The following is an 18,561-nucleotide window of genomic DNA, read 5'->3' on the forward strand; positions in this document are numbered from 1 at the left end:
GGTATGTATTTGTTGAAATGAATCAATGAATGAGGTGGAGACCTAGGTCCTGCCTGACTAAGTTGTGGGATCTTGGGAAAGTGATTTTTCCTCTTTTGGCCTCAATTTCCTCATCTGTGAAATGAAGGTTTGGATGAGATGCTCTGTTAGGTCCCTCCAGTACAGCCACCCTATAGAGAAGGTCAAAACAACTTCAAATTTGATGATTTTGTTCTTAATTTCAACAAACTGTACTTAACACCTACTGGACACCAGGCATGTGTTAATTCTGGGGTATACAGAGCTGAGATATAGCCTCTGCCCTCAATATTTTTATACTCTATTTATCGATACCCTTTGTTCCAGGGCAATTTAAAATGGACCTTATAATCTCAAACAATACTTCTCAAAGTGATTTCTTTGAACTACTAGTTCTACGAGGTCCTCAAATACAAACTTCTGTCAGTCTGGAAAACAATAGATCCTATATTCTTATCCTAGAAAGTCACACTAAATATTAATACACTAAAGGCTCTGGGAAGTCTTATAATAAAGAAACCTGCTTATCTGAGTATCAGAACGCTTTCCTCAGAACTATTCCTCCCCTACCCACAACCATTTACAATAATGCAGAATATTCCATTCCACAAAACCCTCTGTGGGAAGCTCCTCTTAGCACACAGTGCCTGGTGCAACACATTCTGTGCTGCTCTTAAACTGCCAGGAGGAGCCCGTGTTCTTGGGGAGGGTAAGCTCTACACGTGAAATCACAGCACTCTCTCCACAGTTTCTTCAAATGGACCAGGTTCTATCCCGAGGGCCTGCACTGTCCTACCAGTTTCAGGGTTTCAGAGAGAACTGGAGTACCTGTGGCTTGAACGAGGTTTGCTCTCAGGCAGGAATTTGCACCTGGGATCAACACACCCCCATGAGCCAGTATGAGGAAGCCTCCTCTGGGGGACTTGCTGACTTTCTTAAAGCAATATGCCCATCTTTACCCATTGCTAAAGCTCACTAATTCCACAACCCTGAAATTCATCAGTAATTCAGAGAGCCCAAGTGACATTAACAACCCTCTGGAACGACTCACACCAGGCATTTGTCAGAGCCAAAATAATGTAATGTTAAGGTTTAGAGAAGGGCTAATAAGCTTTTGAAAAGAAACAATGCCCTTTAAATGACAGGGGACCGCTTTATCTTCAACCTCCTGCTTAAGCCTAGGAAGAAGCCTCCCTTGAAGCTAGAAGACTTTCAGAATCCTTGAAGGTATTTATTTTTTACTTAAGGGGTAAAGCAGCTATGCAACACACCTAACACAACAAATGTCCCATTTATGTTTGTTTCTCTTTCTGGTTTTCTTGTACTTTTTCATCCCTACCGTCACTTCCCTAGACAAGGTCACTGTTTTTTCCCTCCTAGATGATAGCAACAGTCTCCTAATTGGTCTCTTTGCCCCCAAATGCTCCTTTTCAACTCTTTTCCACAATATGGCCAGATCGATCCTTCCAAATCACAAATGTCATCAAGTCATCGTCCTGCTTTTAAAAGCGGGATACCATGCTTATGTTACGGCCCACGGTCTTGGTCTATGAGGCCCTGCCTAAGTTGGGGAGAGCTGTTCTTGCTAAGTGGCCGTGGGACTTTCTCTATCACAATCGTCATCATACTTTGTTGGAATTATTTGTTTTAGTGTCTTCTCTGCTAGGCTGGGACCACTTCCGTTGTGTGGCATCCACATTTCCTGGCACTTAGGAGGAGTTCAACATACTTGCTGACTGACTGTTGTTTCCTCAGTGTCTTCCAATGCAAGTGGAAAGCAAAGAACAAAGGCTGGTTTGTCTCTGAACTGCAAAATACTCTACTCTGAAAAGTCTGGGGTTTGCATTATAACGGTCTCTGAATTATTTTTTGGGGGGGAGTTACTAGTACCCATTATACCAGAAAGCCAGCCAGATGGGGCTTGGTCCAGATCTAGATTTTGGCAAGAAACATTTGTCTTTTAAAGCAAGTTATGATTCACTGACCTAATCCAGCTCAAGGTTTGGTGATATATTTTCTGAACTAAAGATCAGAACGGGTGGTTTGAGAGAATACGGGTCACTTCCTGGTGAGTTTGCCAGTTTGGAAGACAGTTTGGAGGAAGAATTTTGGAAATTAATGGGACATTCTCGGTGACTTACCGTGACAGATGAAAGAATACTGGAAATACGGATTAGGCCAGGAAACACAAAATCTTGGGTTCTGCCACTTACTAAGAGTGTGATCCAGAATGGGCCACTCAGCTTCTTCAACTTTAATTTCCTTCTCCAATCAAATGAGCATATCTATTCACTTGAAAAAATTCACAGGACTCCCTTAAGACTCATAGATATGGAAAAACCTCACAAAGTAGGAAAAAAAATCCACCAGCTATTAAACTTAATCCATACTGAGGATTCCTCTGATAATGATTATGTGTGAAATGCCTATTTTAAAGAGGCTCAGAGGTGCTACTCTTTCTTGCTGGAATAATGTTATTCTTGGTTGAAGGCCAGTACGTGAAATGCAAGGCAGCGTGCTTCTCAACACCATTGGATGGGCCCTAGTACCACCTTTGCTGTATTTGGCAAAGATGTTCCAGTTGAAAAGCATTTAGTCATTGATGTTTCCCTAAAATCCTTTCCATCACTTTTTAAACAGCAGTTGCTATCTCTTATTAAAAGCCAACTTAACCTTTTTCTTTACAATTTCAAAAATTGGTGTGGTTAATGAAGTCCTTCTCCAAGTTAACGGTGAGGCTAAGAAGATGATGATAAAACAGCACAGCTAACATTTACTGAGCATCATTCCTGCCCACGTGCTAAGCACTTTACATTCATTACTTTAATCAGTCCTCACGCCAATCCCACCAGGCACGTCCTGTTTTCCTCATTTTATAAAGACTCTGAAGGGAAGAGAGGTGAAGAAGCATGGCCAAGGTCATCCAGTTCATTGAGTATTGGAGTTTGGATTCACACTCAGGCAGTCTGACTTCAGAGTGTGTTTCCTTAACCAATGAGCACATATGTGGTGCCTGGTGCCGTGTGAGGGCTTGAGGATAAAAAGCTGAAGATGGCATGGTATTTCTCCTCCGGAAGCTTGGGGCCTTTCTGGAGCACACACATCTGATCGTTCTGAGACTTATTCCTAGAGCAATGAGGCCTCTTTGGAAAATTGGGTACCATCTACTTAATGTAAATGTTTCAAACAGAAGGAATTACTTGGCCTGTGGGGAACACTCTTCAAAAATAAAACTTACCAAAGTCAGGCCTTCTCTGAAAAGGAAAAAAAAAAATCCAAACAAACAGACCATTCACTTCCTGAGGTCAGGGGTCTGTTTTCCCCCATTTCTCCAGAGCCTGGCACAGTATCTAGCACACAGTACTAGTACTAGGGGGAATGGAGTTCTTAGGATTTCTTAGTTTGCTCTGGGGTCTCTTCCGGTCTCAGGCCACCCACCCTGGTTCCCGGCATCTTCATTCTGATGGACCAGGGGCCATAAAGCATGGGCAGGGTGACATGAGATGGGGTAGAAAGGGTGAGGGGGTGTATCTGTGTATGGGGAGAGAAGGACAACAGCACAGTGGTAATGTCACGAAACAGCCTGAGCACCTGGGGCAGGGGAGAATGACACTCCAGGTGTATCAACCATCTTGTGACCAAAACCCCGCCCTCTGGGCAGTGTCTGCTGTGACAAAGCCTGGGACGCGGCAGCACCGAGACACCTTGCTTACGGGGTATCTATACATTTCCAGATACGCATTTCTTCTGTCTGTTATGCTCATACACAAGCACACACACAAAGACAACAGGAAAATAGAGGAAGAACACCATACCTTTAACTACCCTATCCAGATAGTGCGCTTGGGAAATAAAAGACAGCACATTTAAGGTAGGATTGAAAAAGTGCAATACTGCCTGTCACATAACCATGCCAGGTGCCAAGGAGACAAAGGGGGCTGCACCCCACGTTTGGGACAGACCTGCCAGGGTGGGGAAAATAAAACCAAAGACAGGACAACACGAGAGAGAAGGAGGGAGAGCAAGCGCATTCTCCAGGAAGGGCCAAAAGGAACGTCAACTCACTCTGTGATCCAGGCGTTTGGAAATGTGATCATATAAATAAGAAGACATATGGATGAGGAGAACAGCGGAAAAAGGAGGATGGGAAGCTGCAAAAGTGGCTACACTCCTGCTCCATCAGCTTTAAGGAAAACTAGAACTTGCCCCTTTGTCTACCCAAAGCAGCAACCACCTTCCCTCCAGGAGATGCAGCGGGACAACAGTGAGGGCACCCTGCATGGCAGAGGTGACCGCAGGAGGTTGGAATTCGGAAATAGGCAAAATGCGAGTCACTCCTGATATACACCAGGGAAGTAGGTTGAGCCTTTGGTCAAATATACTGCTAGCTTATCTGTTTGCCATTCTTGTATTTTCCACGGACCCACGTGCCCACATAGACGTGAATGCAGAATGCGTGGTGTTCTAAGGAAGATGCATCTCTCCTTTGCATCTTACACAGAATGTGAGGTGCAGGTCAATGGATGTGGCTGTGAAAGACAAGAGAAAGAAAAGAAAACCTGACTCCTTCTCAATGCTGATTAACTTAAAAGGTAGAATGATGTATGCTTTGTTTTCCAACGCATACATCATTGTTATCATCACACATCATCATTGGGGGGTTATATCCAAGCACTGAATTATTTGGCAATCTAAGGTTTTGCTCATTTGTGAGGATGGGTGTCAAATGTGGCTCTGAACTAAACCTACTGTGCATATACAAGGGTGCCTGGCTCTGTGCTTGGGGCAGGGCAGACCTCTTCATTCCCAGCATAAATCAGTAACAGCATTTCACCTTCCCTATTGGGCTGTGGTCACAGCCATTGGAGGAGCTTCCCTAGCACCTCCTTCTCTATACCTCCTCCACATGTGCTCCCACAAAGGCTGGAGAGATGGCCATTTCCTGAAGGGCTGATGCTTTCAGCTAGGCTGGTCCCCACCCTTAGCTCGATTTCACACGTGAATCAAAAGTCCATAAGAGAGGGCTCAACTGCAATGGTGAGGCCTTATCTGGAAGCCCTAGGGTTCTATAAACTGTAAGAACATTCTCCATAAAAGAAATATAAATTTTATGTTTTCAATCCTCTGGATAGGACAGACACTGTGGCTGTTCATCAATATATATTTGCCTCCTAAGACTGGTGGATGAGAGGGTAGGTTCTTAGTTCAGGCACCCATGTGGTCTGTGCTTCAAGAGGAAATATGTTCCCAGAGGCTGCAGAGCCAAGTGGAAAACTGGGAAGAGGAGTTTTCACTGGGTCTGCACGCTTCCCCTTCATTCTTACAGATGCTGCACAGTCCATGAGCTAACAGGATGTAAGAAGGGAAAGTGAAGGGGAGTGGTGTATTAAGCAGGACTGAACAAACAAAGCTGTGGAATGACAGTGAAAAACAGGGTCAGCCCACATGAAAAACCACCTAGGAAACATCTCTGGTGAAGGCGAAGACTTTCTCGATTCTTGGTTCATCTGTCACCTGCGTCTTAGTCAAGATCATCATCTAATTTTGCAAAGTGATCTAAAATTGCTTAGGCATCATCTCCCAGGATACGCCATCGGAGAACCACGACACAACACACAGATCTCCTGGCTCAGCTGGTGTTCTTAGCGTTCAGATCTGCAGAATTTTGTGGAGGGTCATAATCATAGGTTCTGGTAATGACACTGAACCCAGCTACAGATGAGATGGAGTGAGCCTAGATTTCTCTCACAGGGTTGGCAAGGATGACTCGGCTGGAAGAGACAGGCATCATTGGGATTCAAATGACCATACCACTGCGCAGCATCCACTTGGAGGGAATTCTCTGACCAGAAAAACGTCTCCAAACTTAACGGTGATATCATGGCTCTGGTGATGAGTAGAGATTATATCCACTATATAGGCTAATCTCCCCAAACCCAGGGGCTGACCTCAGAGAGCTCCCTCTCTCTCTCTTCTATTGCTATAAGAACTATTTAGCAATAAAGATCTCTATTAAATATGTTTTTAGTACCTTTAAAAAATGCTTACTAATTTCTCAGACCACAGGCAGGAACACCAGCCAGTGGAAGTGACGGAGGCACACTCAGGTCATAATCAATGTTGTGGGTTTCAGGAGACAACAGTGGATTCCACAAATCCAGGGATTCCTTCCTCACACAGTGACCTCAGGCCACGCTGTGAAAAAAGCTGATAACAGCCAGTCAATACCAAGACCAAGAGCTTCCTGGTAATGGAAGAGAGCTTCCTTGCCTCTACTGAAAATGAAAGTGGTAACTGAGTCTTTGAAGTCCAATGCCATTTACTTATAAAAGGCATATGCAGAAGTCCACACTGCTGTTTCTTTCACTGTTTGAAAAGCTTGGCACATATGCCCTTGACTCAAGTCACGTAAAATTTCATCGTGATTTTAAAGCACTAACTTTAAGAAAAGATGACGCCAAGTCCCTAAGCTTGCATTATGGATGGTGGATTCAGGGCTTCCCCAAATTCCTTCATCTTTCTCCTCCAGATTTCAGGATGAAGACGGTGGAAGCAGAGTCATTTTCCTCTTGGACCACGCGCTTCTATGTTCCTGTCACTGGGCAACAAAGTGGAGATAGTGGAGGCACACAGCTATTTATAAGACAAGCTCTGAGCCTTAGCACGAGGGTAGCCTGTGAGGTCTTAGATCTCTTTAGCATTTCTGTGACCTCCAATGTGAAAGCTTCTTTCCTTCACTTGCCTGTACCAATAGAAGTTTCCAGAAATTTCTCTTAAGAGAATCCCAAGAAGCTTCAGGGGCCCCCATCAAAGGTTGTGAAGAACATGGCAAGAAGCTTATTCTTCAGGAGGCTCCGTTGACTCTAACAGCTGTATCACTGGTACCCGTTAGGTCAGGTGAAACAAAGATCATCATGGCAGGTGATGACTGGGGTGGCTATAGTCATCTGAACTTCTTTCAGATGGATGACAAATCATCAAAGAGATGTTCTTGTTAAGTTCTTGGATACATTCATGCTCTTCTCTCTTTTGACGAAGGATCAATGAGGAATAAGTGGCCAACGGCACCCACCCCGAGAGGGGCTCACGGAGCCCACTCACTGGTCTCCAGTTTCCCACTCCTACCACGTGTGGGTTGAAAGCTCCCAGGACCATCAACTAATCAAGTTCTTGCTCTGATAACATGGGGTAGATCCCTGTCCGTTTTCTCTTTCTCCGTGTCAGCATTTGTCCTACAACTCATGGGTCATGATGCCTCTGAGGAGGGAGAAGCATAGGATTATCTCACAGGCGCTGATACCTTGTGAATGCTTGTGAGCTCTTGGTTAAGGATTGTCTGATTACAAAAAAGAAACTCAACAGCTACCGTTCAAAAGTGGACAAAGAACTCCAGAAGACTGTGTGGCCTTTCTTTGTAATTTCCCTGCATCGGGAAGTCTGGCTTTGCTCGCTCTAGTAATTGCATCATCAGAGTATTATTTTGATCTTTACTCCCAGAGGAGGATTTGTTTGAGAATCAAGATTTATATGATTGGACAGTTCTCCTGGAACCTAGTAAATACTTCTGCATATCTGGCATCTTGAACAATCATAGCTTTGGGGTCAAGGTTGGAATTTTATACATGTAATCAGGAGCTAGCATTTCCCACATGTGTTTTGGGACCTCATAGACAAGGGGCAGTGAAGTGAACAAAATAACTATCATAGAAGTGATCCAAAATGTTGGTGTTTTCAAAGAAATAGGAAAAATTAAACACCACCTTAAATTTAGCTATGATTTTCAGCTTTCTCTAAAGAAACTGGAGGTCAAGCCCCAGACTGAAGAGACTCATAAAATTCCTGGAAAAGACATCCAAAAATACGTTTTTGATGACTCTGTGTTGACCATATACTTGCGAAACGGATCCTAATCAATCCATCTGACCTTAACTTCTAGACTAGGGAAACTGGTTCCATATACACAAGTGGATGTATCACTAGTAAGTAAGTAAGAGTGAAAATGAAAAAATCCTGTTTTATTTGTGGGATATGTTTAGGAGCAGGTGATGGGTGTGCAGTCTGTGGGCAGTGGAGGAGGGGCCGGAATTCCATCACCCCTGCAGGCCTCCTCCAGCCACCCCACTCTGTGATTCACAGAGGGAGAAACTGAAGCCCCAGAGACCATGTGGTCTACCCACGGTGCTGGCACCAAGACTTTTCTTGAAGTTGCAAAGAGACAGATCATTCCTAACGTAAGGAATTAAGATGTGAAATAGTCTTGCTTTTTGACAAAAATATTGTCATGAAAGAGGATGCCAATCTGTTTTGAGAAAAACCAGGGAGCTTCCATAAAAGAAAAGGTGGACCCAAGCCTCCAAAAGGAGATATTTAATTCCTACTATATAATCTGCTCTGGGAAATGTCACTGGGGTAAGAAGGTTTTTAAGCTGGGGACTTGACCCAAAGGAGCCCAGACTTGTCTTACTCTTTTATGCCAGCTGTTAGGGAACCAAGTCATTCTTTCCCGTTTACGGAGGGCAGCAGTGTGCAAATGCACAGGCCTTGCTCTCTTTGGATCCCACTGTGTGGAGTCTCTGAATCAGCATCGTGGATCCTGGCCTCTTCTCTGGTATGGGACAGAACCACACTGAAAAATACGAGCTAGCTGTGCGATGACCCATTGAATAATGATGAAATCTGACAACAAGAGAACATTTAACACTTTGAATTTCTAACTTTTCACACCAGCAGTTTTTGCTCTTCCTAAATGTTCCTCGCAGGGAGTGAAGTTCCCTGGAACGTAAGGAAGTGCTTCTTGCTACCATCAAAGATTAAAGAGGGGTTTCTCCTTCTCATATCTATTCTGAAAAGGAAAAAGAAGGCACCGCCATTGTTTCCCTCGTTTGTATCTCGTACTCCTTCCCTTCCATCCAGCAAGGTTACTGAAGTGTTCCTTCGGCACTAGGGTGTCGGGTTTCTAGCGGGGATGCAGCTGGCCACGGGCAGAGACGCACAGAGGGCAAGTTGCCATGCGGGGAGATTAGACAGGGTCAAAGGAAACGCGCACCACACAATGAAAGGTAACAGAATTCCGAGCCAAAGTCCTTTCATCTGAGCCACTATGACTAGTCCTTTACTTCTTCAATGTCCTGTGAAAGTTTTCTGGTATTTAGGACTGTCAACCTCCCTCTTGAACCGTGCACATTTACCTTGGTGTATTTCTTATCCGGAGGGGAAAAAGCATCTGCAATCCCAAGGAGGAATTTGCTCTTAAAGAGTGACAACAGGGTGTGCAGGGGAGGTGGGACGGGCTGGTCTGACTCCTTGGCATCACAACAGAGATGTTCTTCAAGCTAGGCTGAGGAACATCTACGAGACACCAGCTGGAACCCAGCCTGCCCGCAAGCCCTGCCATGAATCATCTGTGACTGGACGCAGGGAGGATTTCCGTAAATCCCTCATCATTTGACTCAGATGAGATGCTTTAACCTTATAGAAGCCTGACATCCATAAACTGCTTGGAACTTGGTGAGGTGAGCCGAGGACTCTATAAGCAAGTGATAGAAAACAGAATGCATTCTCTCTGGGCTCTGATTTTGGTTTTAATAGGGATGGGTCCCCTTCTGGGCTGGGAGGCTAAAAGGTCAGCTTGTCCTTAGTCATGCAGAAAAGTGAAGGTGAAGGAAGGGGCAGAGTTGAAAGAAGCAGGTGGGCCTCTCTGGTGACTAGGGCTGCTTTTCTTTAAGAGGTGTCCAGGGCGGTCGTGGGATAGGATGACACTGATGGAAAGAAGCCACCCAGAGGCGCACAGTGAGACAGCGTGGCGCGTTCTGCTACGGAAAAGCAGGGTGGGCTGCCGGCGGCTGTGGAGCGGCTCTGGACTCTGGTAAGAGTGTGGCTGGCCAGCTAGCTGTGGGACTCTGAGACCAACTGGAATAAGAAGGCCCAGCCTCTGGGAAGGATGAGAGCCAGAGGCCTCTGCAGAAAACCTGGGCTTTGTCCTGCAAGGACCGCAGAGCAAGCAGCTGGCGAGGAGCTCCTCCCCAAGGCTCAGAAAACCAAGCCTCAACGTCCAGTCCTACTTCTTAACAGTTAAGTGACCTTGGGCCTCAGGTCCTTGAAAAGAAGGGGGGAAATACGTGTGCCTCCACAGGGTGATGGATGGGAGTGGGAAAGAACGCAGTCAAAGCCCTTAGCACAGTGCTCGCCACACTGTAAATACTCAAAAATCAGAGCCCATTATTATTAATATTAGTAAGTATAAGGTATTCCACTGCCATTGATAAAAAGGGCGATGGTGTGGAGGCAGGGATGATGAATAAAAGCTAATTTCAGGCTGCAAAACAAAAGGAATGAGGCCTAAAACAATATGAAATGAGAGGTAGCCCCATTTGCTCAAAATTCCTTTGTCCCTCGTAATCTTTGGGGCTTGCCTCCCAGTTTCTGTAATCACGAGGTGACTGTCAGAGCTGGAGAGGCACCCGGAATCCTGTCTCCTAGAGCCATGTGCTTGCCATTTGATCACAGACCCTTCCTTGAAAAAAAAATGGAAGGGGAAGAAGTTAAAACACACACACACAGACCAGTTGATTCAATAAAGACCTTTTGGTGAGTGTTCATTCCAGGATAATAAACCAAGCAAACGTCTGGCTGTGTTTAAAATCAACAAAACCAGCAGGAAAGGCAGAAAGAAGGGAACAGAGTGATCAGCTTGTTTTGAAAGCTGCCAACAGTGCTGCTTCAGCAGGGGCTGGTGCCAAGGAGCCACCAGGAGAGGGGAAAGGAGACAAATGCAGACGGGACGGAAGCCGAGGACAGGGGAGGGGGCAGATCCCAGGCCTAACGGGATGCAGATGTGGCCTGGGGCCTGCGGGAAGCTTTCCCCAGGATCCCAGGCCTCTTCGGGAGCTCCAGCCTAGGAGGCTACTGGGGGTGTTCAGCGCTAAGCCCAAGACCTCCCAACCAGACCATAAACTTGATTTAATGGCTATGTTTATGGAGTACTGTACAATGTGCCAGCCTGTACGTGCATTATTATCCCCATTTCACAGGTGAGGAAACTGAGGCTCCGAGAGGCCTTGGGACTTGCTCACAGCTGCTGAGGTAGAGTCATCTGCCTCATGCCTGAACCCCAGCTCCTAACACAAAGTTATACTGCTTTTGGCCCGGGAAGGGCTAAACCCAAGGCACGCTGACCAGCTAGCTGAGATCTGGGAGATGCAGGGTGGGAGGGAAAAGGTTAAAAATGTCCTATTGTGAGTTTGAGTCCAACTGATGTCTAGGAAAAGCCAACCATAATGTCGTCAGATGAAAGGACTTTTGGCCCAGTTCCCACATGCGACAGGGGCCCCGAAGTGCCCGACAGACAACGGCACCGCGCAGCCCTGGAGAAGGTGCGGAGGCCCGGCCCTCATACCGATGGTGCAGTGCTCGCCGTTCCAGCCCGGGCTGCACTCGCACTTGCCGTCCCGGCAGGTCCCATGCTCGGCGCAGCGCGGGTGGCAGGCGCGCTGGTCGCAGGCCGCCCCCATCCAGCCGTCCTCGCAGCGGCAGGTGCCCCCCACGCAGACGCCGTGGCCACCACACTCGGCCGCACAGATCTCTGGGTGGGGGGAGGGAGAAGGGGGAGAGAGAAAAGACAAGTATTGAGCCAGTCGTTCTGGGGAACAAGGGTCACACGCTCTGTGAGCAGTCGGGATTCCAGAGGCTCAGGAGGCTCGGGACAAGAACAAGGACCCTCGGACAAGAACAGTTCTCCAGCCAGAGGCCTGTCCCGAGCCCCTTTCCTCGCCAAAATAGGATGGACTGTAGGGCTCTGCTCTGTTCACTTTTCTCTGTGGCCAGCCTGTCCCCGCTTCTGTGCTTACCACTTCCAAAGGGGACCACCCTTCTGAACAGATGCGAGGAGACGTCAAATTTAATTAAAAACCAGTTATGTGTGAAAACGAAGTGAGGCTGAGCCAGGCGAAGTACCTGTGGGTCTGGCTGGGGTGCATGACGGGTCCCGGGCTTGCACTTCATTCCAGCTTTGACTCTGAGATGGGAGGAAAGGGGAGGCTGGACCCCCGCATCCCAGGGGGGTTCTCTGGTGCCCTGCTGGGTTTATGTTCAGTTCCCTTGCTCACTGCTTCATCACCTCAACTCTGAGCACCATCTCAGTGGCTTTTCCAAAGCAAACAGCTGGACTGGGGGTGGAGGTGCTTCACAGGCAGACTGGAGTTGCCCAGCCCTTCACAAAGGCCCGTCTGTGAGATGGTGCAAAAGACACACGCGACCTGATCCACAAGCCCCTTGGGCCCAGGGCCAGCGACAACTTCACGGTTACTCAGGCAGGGGTTGTGAGAGCTTTGAAACACAACCCCTTTTTAGGCAACCAGTTGAACAACTGGGGCCCTTGATGCTCTCTGCCAGCGCTGTGATGGAGCCCCTGACGCGATTCTGTGCCTCGTGGCCCAACATTCTTCAAATGAAGATCCCAACACCTTTAATTTCTTTCAAATTAAACTGACTGGCACCCATGTCGAATTGCATTTGCACATTACCCCTTCCAAGCTACATTCCTGGCTTGGAAGCTACTAACAGTCCAACTACTTTTGAAAAAGAAAATAAAATTAGATCTCAGAGGCTCAGAACTTCCATATTAATCTACAAGGCAACAGCTAAAATGTTCAAGAATTAAAAAATAAGCAAAACAGAAAACAGTAATAGTTCCCATTTATGGTGTGCTCCTATGCCTGACATCTTGCCAAGCAAAGTAGCTGGAAAGGGAGTTAATGCGTGCAGTACCACACTGGGTTTCTCAGCTCCCCAGGGGAGAGAAAGGCTGCTGTAAAATGTGTGCAAAGAGCCCTGACCTGGAGCCAGGGGACCTGGGTTCTATGCCAGGCTCAGGAGCAGAAGCTGTGTGACCCTGGGCAGGTTCTTTGACTTCACTGGTGATGCTGCCTCACAGCACCTCTTCTACCCATCAGGGCTGTGCTGAGCATTCAGTGAAGTGGACAATAGAAAAGGCATGGCAAGATCACTAACTCAAGAAAGATTTCTCAGGACAGTGAGCTTTAGACTACGTGTCCAAAGACCAGGTTTGTGAGGTCTGTGTCTGCTCAGCCATGGATCTGCTGTGTGACCTTGGGAAAGTCACTTGCCCTCTCTGGGTGTTGGTTTCCTCATCAACTGCAGGGGGGACGTGATGACATCTAAGACTGTGGGAGTCTATGATATAAACATCCTCCACGTCACACAGCATGATCTAGCCCTAAGGCTCGGCTGGAGTGTCCCTCCTCCTCTGAGAAGTCTCCCACGATTCACTCAGCGGTTGTTCTCTTGCTCCGTGCCTTTCCATGTGACATGGTAGACTGCTTCTCCATTTCTGCGTGTCTCATTGTCAGACTCAGGACAACCTGAGGCTGGATGAATTCTGATCACCTCTAGGCCTGGTACCCAGCACAGATCTTGGCACAGAACAGACCCTTAATTAAGGTTTGCTGGATAATGAATAAATCCATGTGTACCTGGGGCTACAGGTGCCTAAGAATTTAAAACAATTCAGGTACACCCTGCTCAGCCTGGCTGAGAGTCAGTCCAGGTCTATCTGTCTGCATATCTCTGGTGGGTTGCCCTTGTGAAAACTTCCCAGGCGAGCGTGGAGCTGTGGAGCGAAGTGTCGGGACACCCAGCAGTCCTCCAGGAAGGGGGTTTTCTCAAGATGTTCTTCAAGTTTCCTTCCCTTCTTGCTTACATGGACAATGTCCTGGATTTTTCTCAAGATGAAGAATGACAATCTCGGGTCCCTGGGTCTCCCTACGTCCTAAGTCTGAAATTTCTATCCCTTCTGCACAGCGCTGCAAGGGCATCGACCCAGGTGACTCTGGAGGCAGGGCCTGAACTCAGGGCTTGCTGGGACTTTCACCTGAGAGCCTGGAGGAAAGATCAGCTTAGCATTCTGGGGGGTTTACTCAGCACATTTTCCAGGCGGCAGTTTATGGTGTGAAAGTAAACTTCCAATAACCCTTCTGTTCACCGAGCTGTGAGCCTGGAGAGGGACAGGCTGTGGGGCAGCCTTCCTCGGGGCACTTGGAGTTCACAGTCTTGGTGTTTTGGGCTGCGGGGCACTTGAAGGTCACGGGCTTGAGAGCAGAAGAGGCAGGGCTTCCCCAGCATTTGACGGCCTCACTTCAGGTCCTCGCTACTGGGTAGTTCATTCCTTTCCTAGTTAACTTTGAGGCAGTGTGTGTGAAAGAGCGTAAGACTTGGAATCAGGTGTGACTCCAAATCTTGGTTCTGCCAGTTGTGGGACCTTAGACAGCCTCCTCAACTGCTCTGAGCTTCATTTTCTTCCTCCGTAAACTAGGAATGATGACAGCACCCCCTTCAGAGGGTACACAGCCCTGATATACAGCTCATACCGATTCCTTTATTCTTCCAGTAATAGTCCATGCCTGCCTGCTATGCGCCAGAAACTGCGCCGGGTGCTAGGAATACAGAGGTCAATAAGACACAGTCTCTGCCCCACAGGAGATCATTGCCCAGACAAAGCCCAAACTGATTGCTAAGATCAGCTGAGTAATCTACAGCTGTTACTCACTTCGGCACCTTTCTGCTTACGTGCAATGAAAAAAGAACCGTGAATCTTAGGATCAGACAGATTTGGTATCTAGGCTTTGTCACTTATTGGCTGGGTAATCTTCAAGGTGCAAGTTATGCAATTCATTGAATCTCGATTTCCGTTTCAGTAAAATGAGGCTAGTAATTCCCACTTTACCAATCTTACACGTTGGCGTTAGATCAGATGAGGTAATGTATGGAAAAGCCATTTCTGGCTTAATAACTTAACACTTATATCAGGTTTTACAGTTTACAAAGCACCCTTCACATCCAATTTCTCATTTAAGTATCACAACAATGCTGTGCGAACACCTGGCTATTATCCTTCTTAGAGGTGAGGCTACTGAGACCCAGAGAGCATAGGGGAATTCTACAAGGTCGTGTGTTCATCTGGTGCTTTCTCCTCATTTTGACAATCCTCAGGGCAAGGCTGCAAGATAAGCATTTTACAGATATGGAAACTGAGTCACAGGCTAGACAGAGGCAGGCTCATTTTACAGAGATGGAAACTGAGTCACAGAATAGACAGAGGCAGGCTCTCCTTTGAGGGAACCTCCTGGATCTTCCAGCAGATCTCCCCTCGCTTCCGGCCCTGTTGTTTATCCCTTGTTACGTTCAAGTCAGACCCTGCCTATGTGTGAGATGCAATGAGATTCTTTACACAGTTTCCCAGACACCCGAGCTCACTTTTCTCCTCTGGAGACTGCGGGGCCGTCCCTCCAAACTCTCCATCTCCCCGCCAGTTTACACTAGACACGCTGCCTTGGCGCGAAGCTAAGGCTGCCTGGTGGCTGAGCACCCCCCATCAGTCCTTTACAAGCTGGGTTGTGAGCTCTTGCACATTTTAATGGAAGGGGCCTGAACAGGGTGACCTTGATGTTTATGTGGTGCTAACTGATGGTAACACAACCTGGCAGTGTTGAGCTTCTTTTCTGCAGATGGGCTCTCCGCCCAAGTGCAGGAGACCCACTGCCTCATGACGGGAGCAGGAATCCGAGATTCTGCTTCATTGGGTCTCACGTTGTAGGCCCCATTGCTATTTTTTTATGTACCTCAATTTTTTTTTTTTGTCCTTGAAATAAAAGGAACTGCTTTATTTTTGCTTCTCTGATTCTGCTTTTACACTGAAGCAGATATAACTTCCCAGAGTGGCTGGCGAAAACCAAATAGGATGATGCTAAAGAACGTGCTTTGACAGCTCCTGTGCCCTTTATGTAATGTAAATGGTACTTTGTGAAATTTGGGTCACAGCTCCTAAGTCTCAAGTTTGCTCAGTTGTAAACTGGGGATGACACTGACTACTGCAGAGAGTTGGTGGAGGAATCACTCTCATTTGCTTAATTTCTTGAGCGTTCACTGGGTGCAAATCCAATGGTGAGCGGGCACTGGGGGATCCAATGGTGAGTATGACAGACACGGCTCTTTCCTGACCTCAAGGAGTGACATTCTAGCATGGCAGACGGACATAACCTAATTGAATTAAATGCGCTAAGATGAATAGAAGTGAAGCTTCTAGTATGGAGCCTGGCACATAGTCAGGATATGATAAACTGTGCACACACATATTCTTATAAGAAAGGAAATGGGGTGTAGTGGCAAGTGTTATCAGACTGAAGTCAGATCAGATGTGAATTCTGACTTATACAACACACCTGATACAAGCAAGCATTTGATAAAGGCTAGGCGACGGTCATGTGATCAACATCGGCACTGTCTGACTACATGCTGGACGGTAGGGGCCTGGGAGGAACCCTTTGACGTACCATAGAGTAGACAATCCACACAGTAGACATGGATTCAGATTCCGACTCTCCAGTCTCCTTGAGTCCGTGCGGAGCCCTTGGGAGAATTACTTAATCTCTCTGGACCATACTTCTTCATCTCCAAAACAGGGAGAGTAATAATGGTCCTCTACAGGGTGAGTGAGTGGTGGTAACTGAAGGAAAGGGTAAATGTGAATGGCTCTATGTAATCTGTGTTATGTATGTTGTGTTCTGTACATTAACTGATTGATGGAGACCTACGGCATCCTGTATCAGTGCAGCCCCGAGTCACCGAGAAGGGAATCGTCTCCCTGAAGAGCAAGATGTTTTCTAGCAGCAGAGCCTCAAAATTTGGGTATGAAACTCTTTCTCTGGTTACCTAGCATGGCACCATCAGCCAAGACCATTAAAACCATTAAAACCATTAAAACCCAGGTAGAAGCCACCTGTGTGCATAGCTTCGGCTTCCTCTTAAAAGCGGGTGAAAATCCCCAACTGTCCTAAACTGTCATTCCAAGTCTGCAAAGTTCCTGGCTGAACTATACAGGGCCTTGGAGAGCAACCAGGTCAGGCCCAAGAACACCCTGGCTCTTCTCCTGGGGAAAGCCGCACCCCCCGGCACCTCCCCTTCCCCACCCCACCTCTGCCCTGCCTCACTGGTATCCACGTCTGTCTTCTCTCTAGACTGGAAGCCCACCTGATGGCAGGCTCTCGCTTTACTCATCTTGGTTCCCAGCAGCAGGCACCAGGTCTGGCAGAGAATGAGCTTTCAACAAATATTTGTTGAAAGAACAGATGAATTTTTGAAAAATCTCATGGAAGAGGTGTTATGTCAGTTGGCTCAACTCTATCCCAGCGCCATATTGTACAAAATTTATTTGGTTAAATATATTCACACAGAGGCTCAGCCTTCTTTGTGCTTAACCTTCTTAGAAACTTATCTTCTCCAATCTCCGACGGATAGCTTGTAACCTTAAAGTGTCTCAGTTCTTACACCGTCACACACATCTTCCTTCGCACCAATGCCCGTGTCATACCTGTCCCCTTTCTGTGATGTGGAAGCAGGTGGACATGTGACGAAAAGGGTGGGAAAAAGATATGGTTTGGCTATTGGTTAATTGTGCTCCGAAGTGTATACACGAGGAAAGAAGCTGCTGCAGTCTCCTCTCATTAAATGTTAATCCCCGTATGAACCTGGATGAAGCCTGGGACCTATCACAGCTACGTTTTAATTTGTCTGGACTTACTTTACAATCCTGTTCATTACAACAGCTGGTAAGGGAAGCTGTGCCTCTCCCCTAAAGGGAAATACTTATATATAATTTTCCCATAAAATTTCTTTGACTTGGAAAGATGCTCAAAATTGACACAAGTCGGGGACAGAGGGGACCCCACGCAAGGATCTGTGTGCTTTCCTGCTGAGTAAGGAACAGACACAGGTGAGGCTGTCTTTGAAATTCAGGGATGTGAAAGCAGAGCCTTGGCCCCGTATGACCTCCTGGGAAGCCCTTTAATAAGTCTGTATTTAGCACTAAAAGGGATAATAGGGAAAACTGTTCTATTCTGCTTAGGACCTGAGGTTCTTAGAAGTGACCTTAAGAAATTTTAGTAAGGGTTAAATAATTTTAAATGATTTCCACTAGGATTTTCTGTTGCATCGCTAGCTCATCTGAGTTAGTGCCCAGTTTGGGGGATTTCTCTGGAATCCTGGTCCCTGAAAATTCCTTGGGGGAATTTCTCATGAAATCCTTGGACACTTTAGGTCCAAGCTACACTAAACAGCATTTGAGGCAAAAATAAGGAGAAACTGTAGAACCACTATTGGTGGCACACAAATATTACCTCATTAAATCCTCACAACATCCCTGCAATTTTATTTTCACTCCCTTCCCATCACTGAGGAAACTGCTTGGAGAGACTAAGTGACTTACTCAAAGGTACTTAGCTAGAATGAAAGGCGACTATGATTAACACAGCTTTTTGGTCTGTGAACTGTGGGATCAGGTTTAGGCAAAACCTCAGCTGTAATCTGACATATTTCCTTATTAATTATGTATTAGATCCTCACCCCAGCTAGACTAGAGAATCTCTGAAATCAGAGTCTGATTTCACCCTGACTCAATGTTTATCATGTTAAGTACTTTTCCTTTTGTTTGTCTGTTTATCTGTCTTTTCAACCTCCATCCATCCATCTGCC

General features: G+C 46.7%; 1 protein-coding gene across 1 annotated transcript in view; it reads right to left on the reverse strand.

Moving 5' to 3' along the window:
• Nucleotides 1-18,561, reverse strand: part of TENM4 (teneurin transmembrane protein 4) — a 742,958-nt gene that overhangs the window by 113,357 nt on the left and 611,040 nt on the right. Inside the window, exon 19 of the mRNA XM_027083511.1 lies at nt 11,414-11,599. Within this exon, the coding sequence (XP_026939312.1) occupies nt 11,414-11,599 (186 nt within the window). The remainder of the gene's footprint in view (nt 1-11,413; nt 11,600-18,561) is intronic.

The sequence above is a fragment of the Aethalodelphis obliquidens genome, unplaced genomic scaffold (assembly GCF_003676395.1).
Source record: "Aethalodelphis obliquidens isolate GAN/ISIS:26980383/991018 unplaced genomic scaffold, ASM367639v1 scaffold50, whole genome shotgun sequence".
NCBI lineage: Eukaryota > Metazoa > Chordata > Mammalia > Artiodactyla > Delphinidae > Aethalodelphis > Aethalodelphis obliquidens.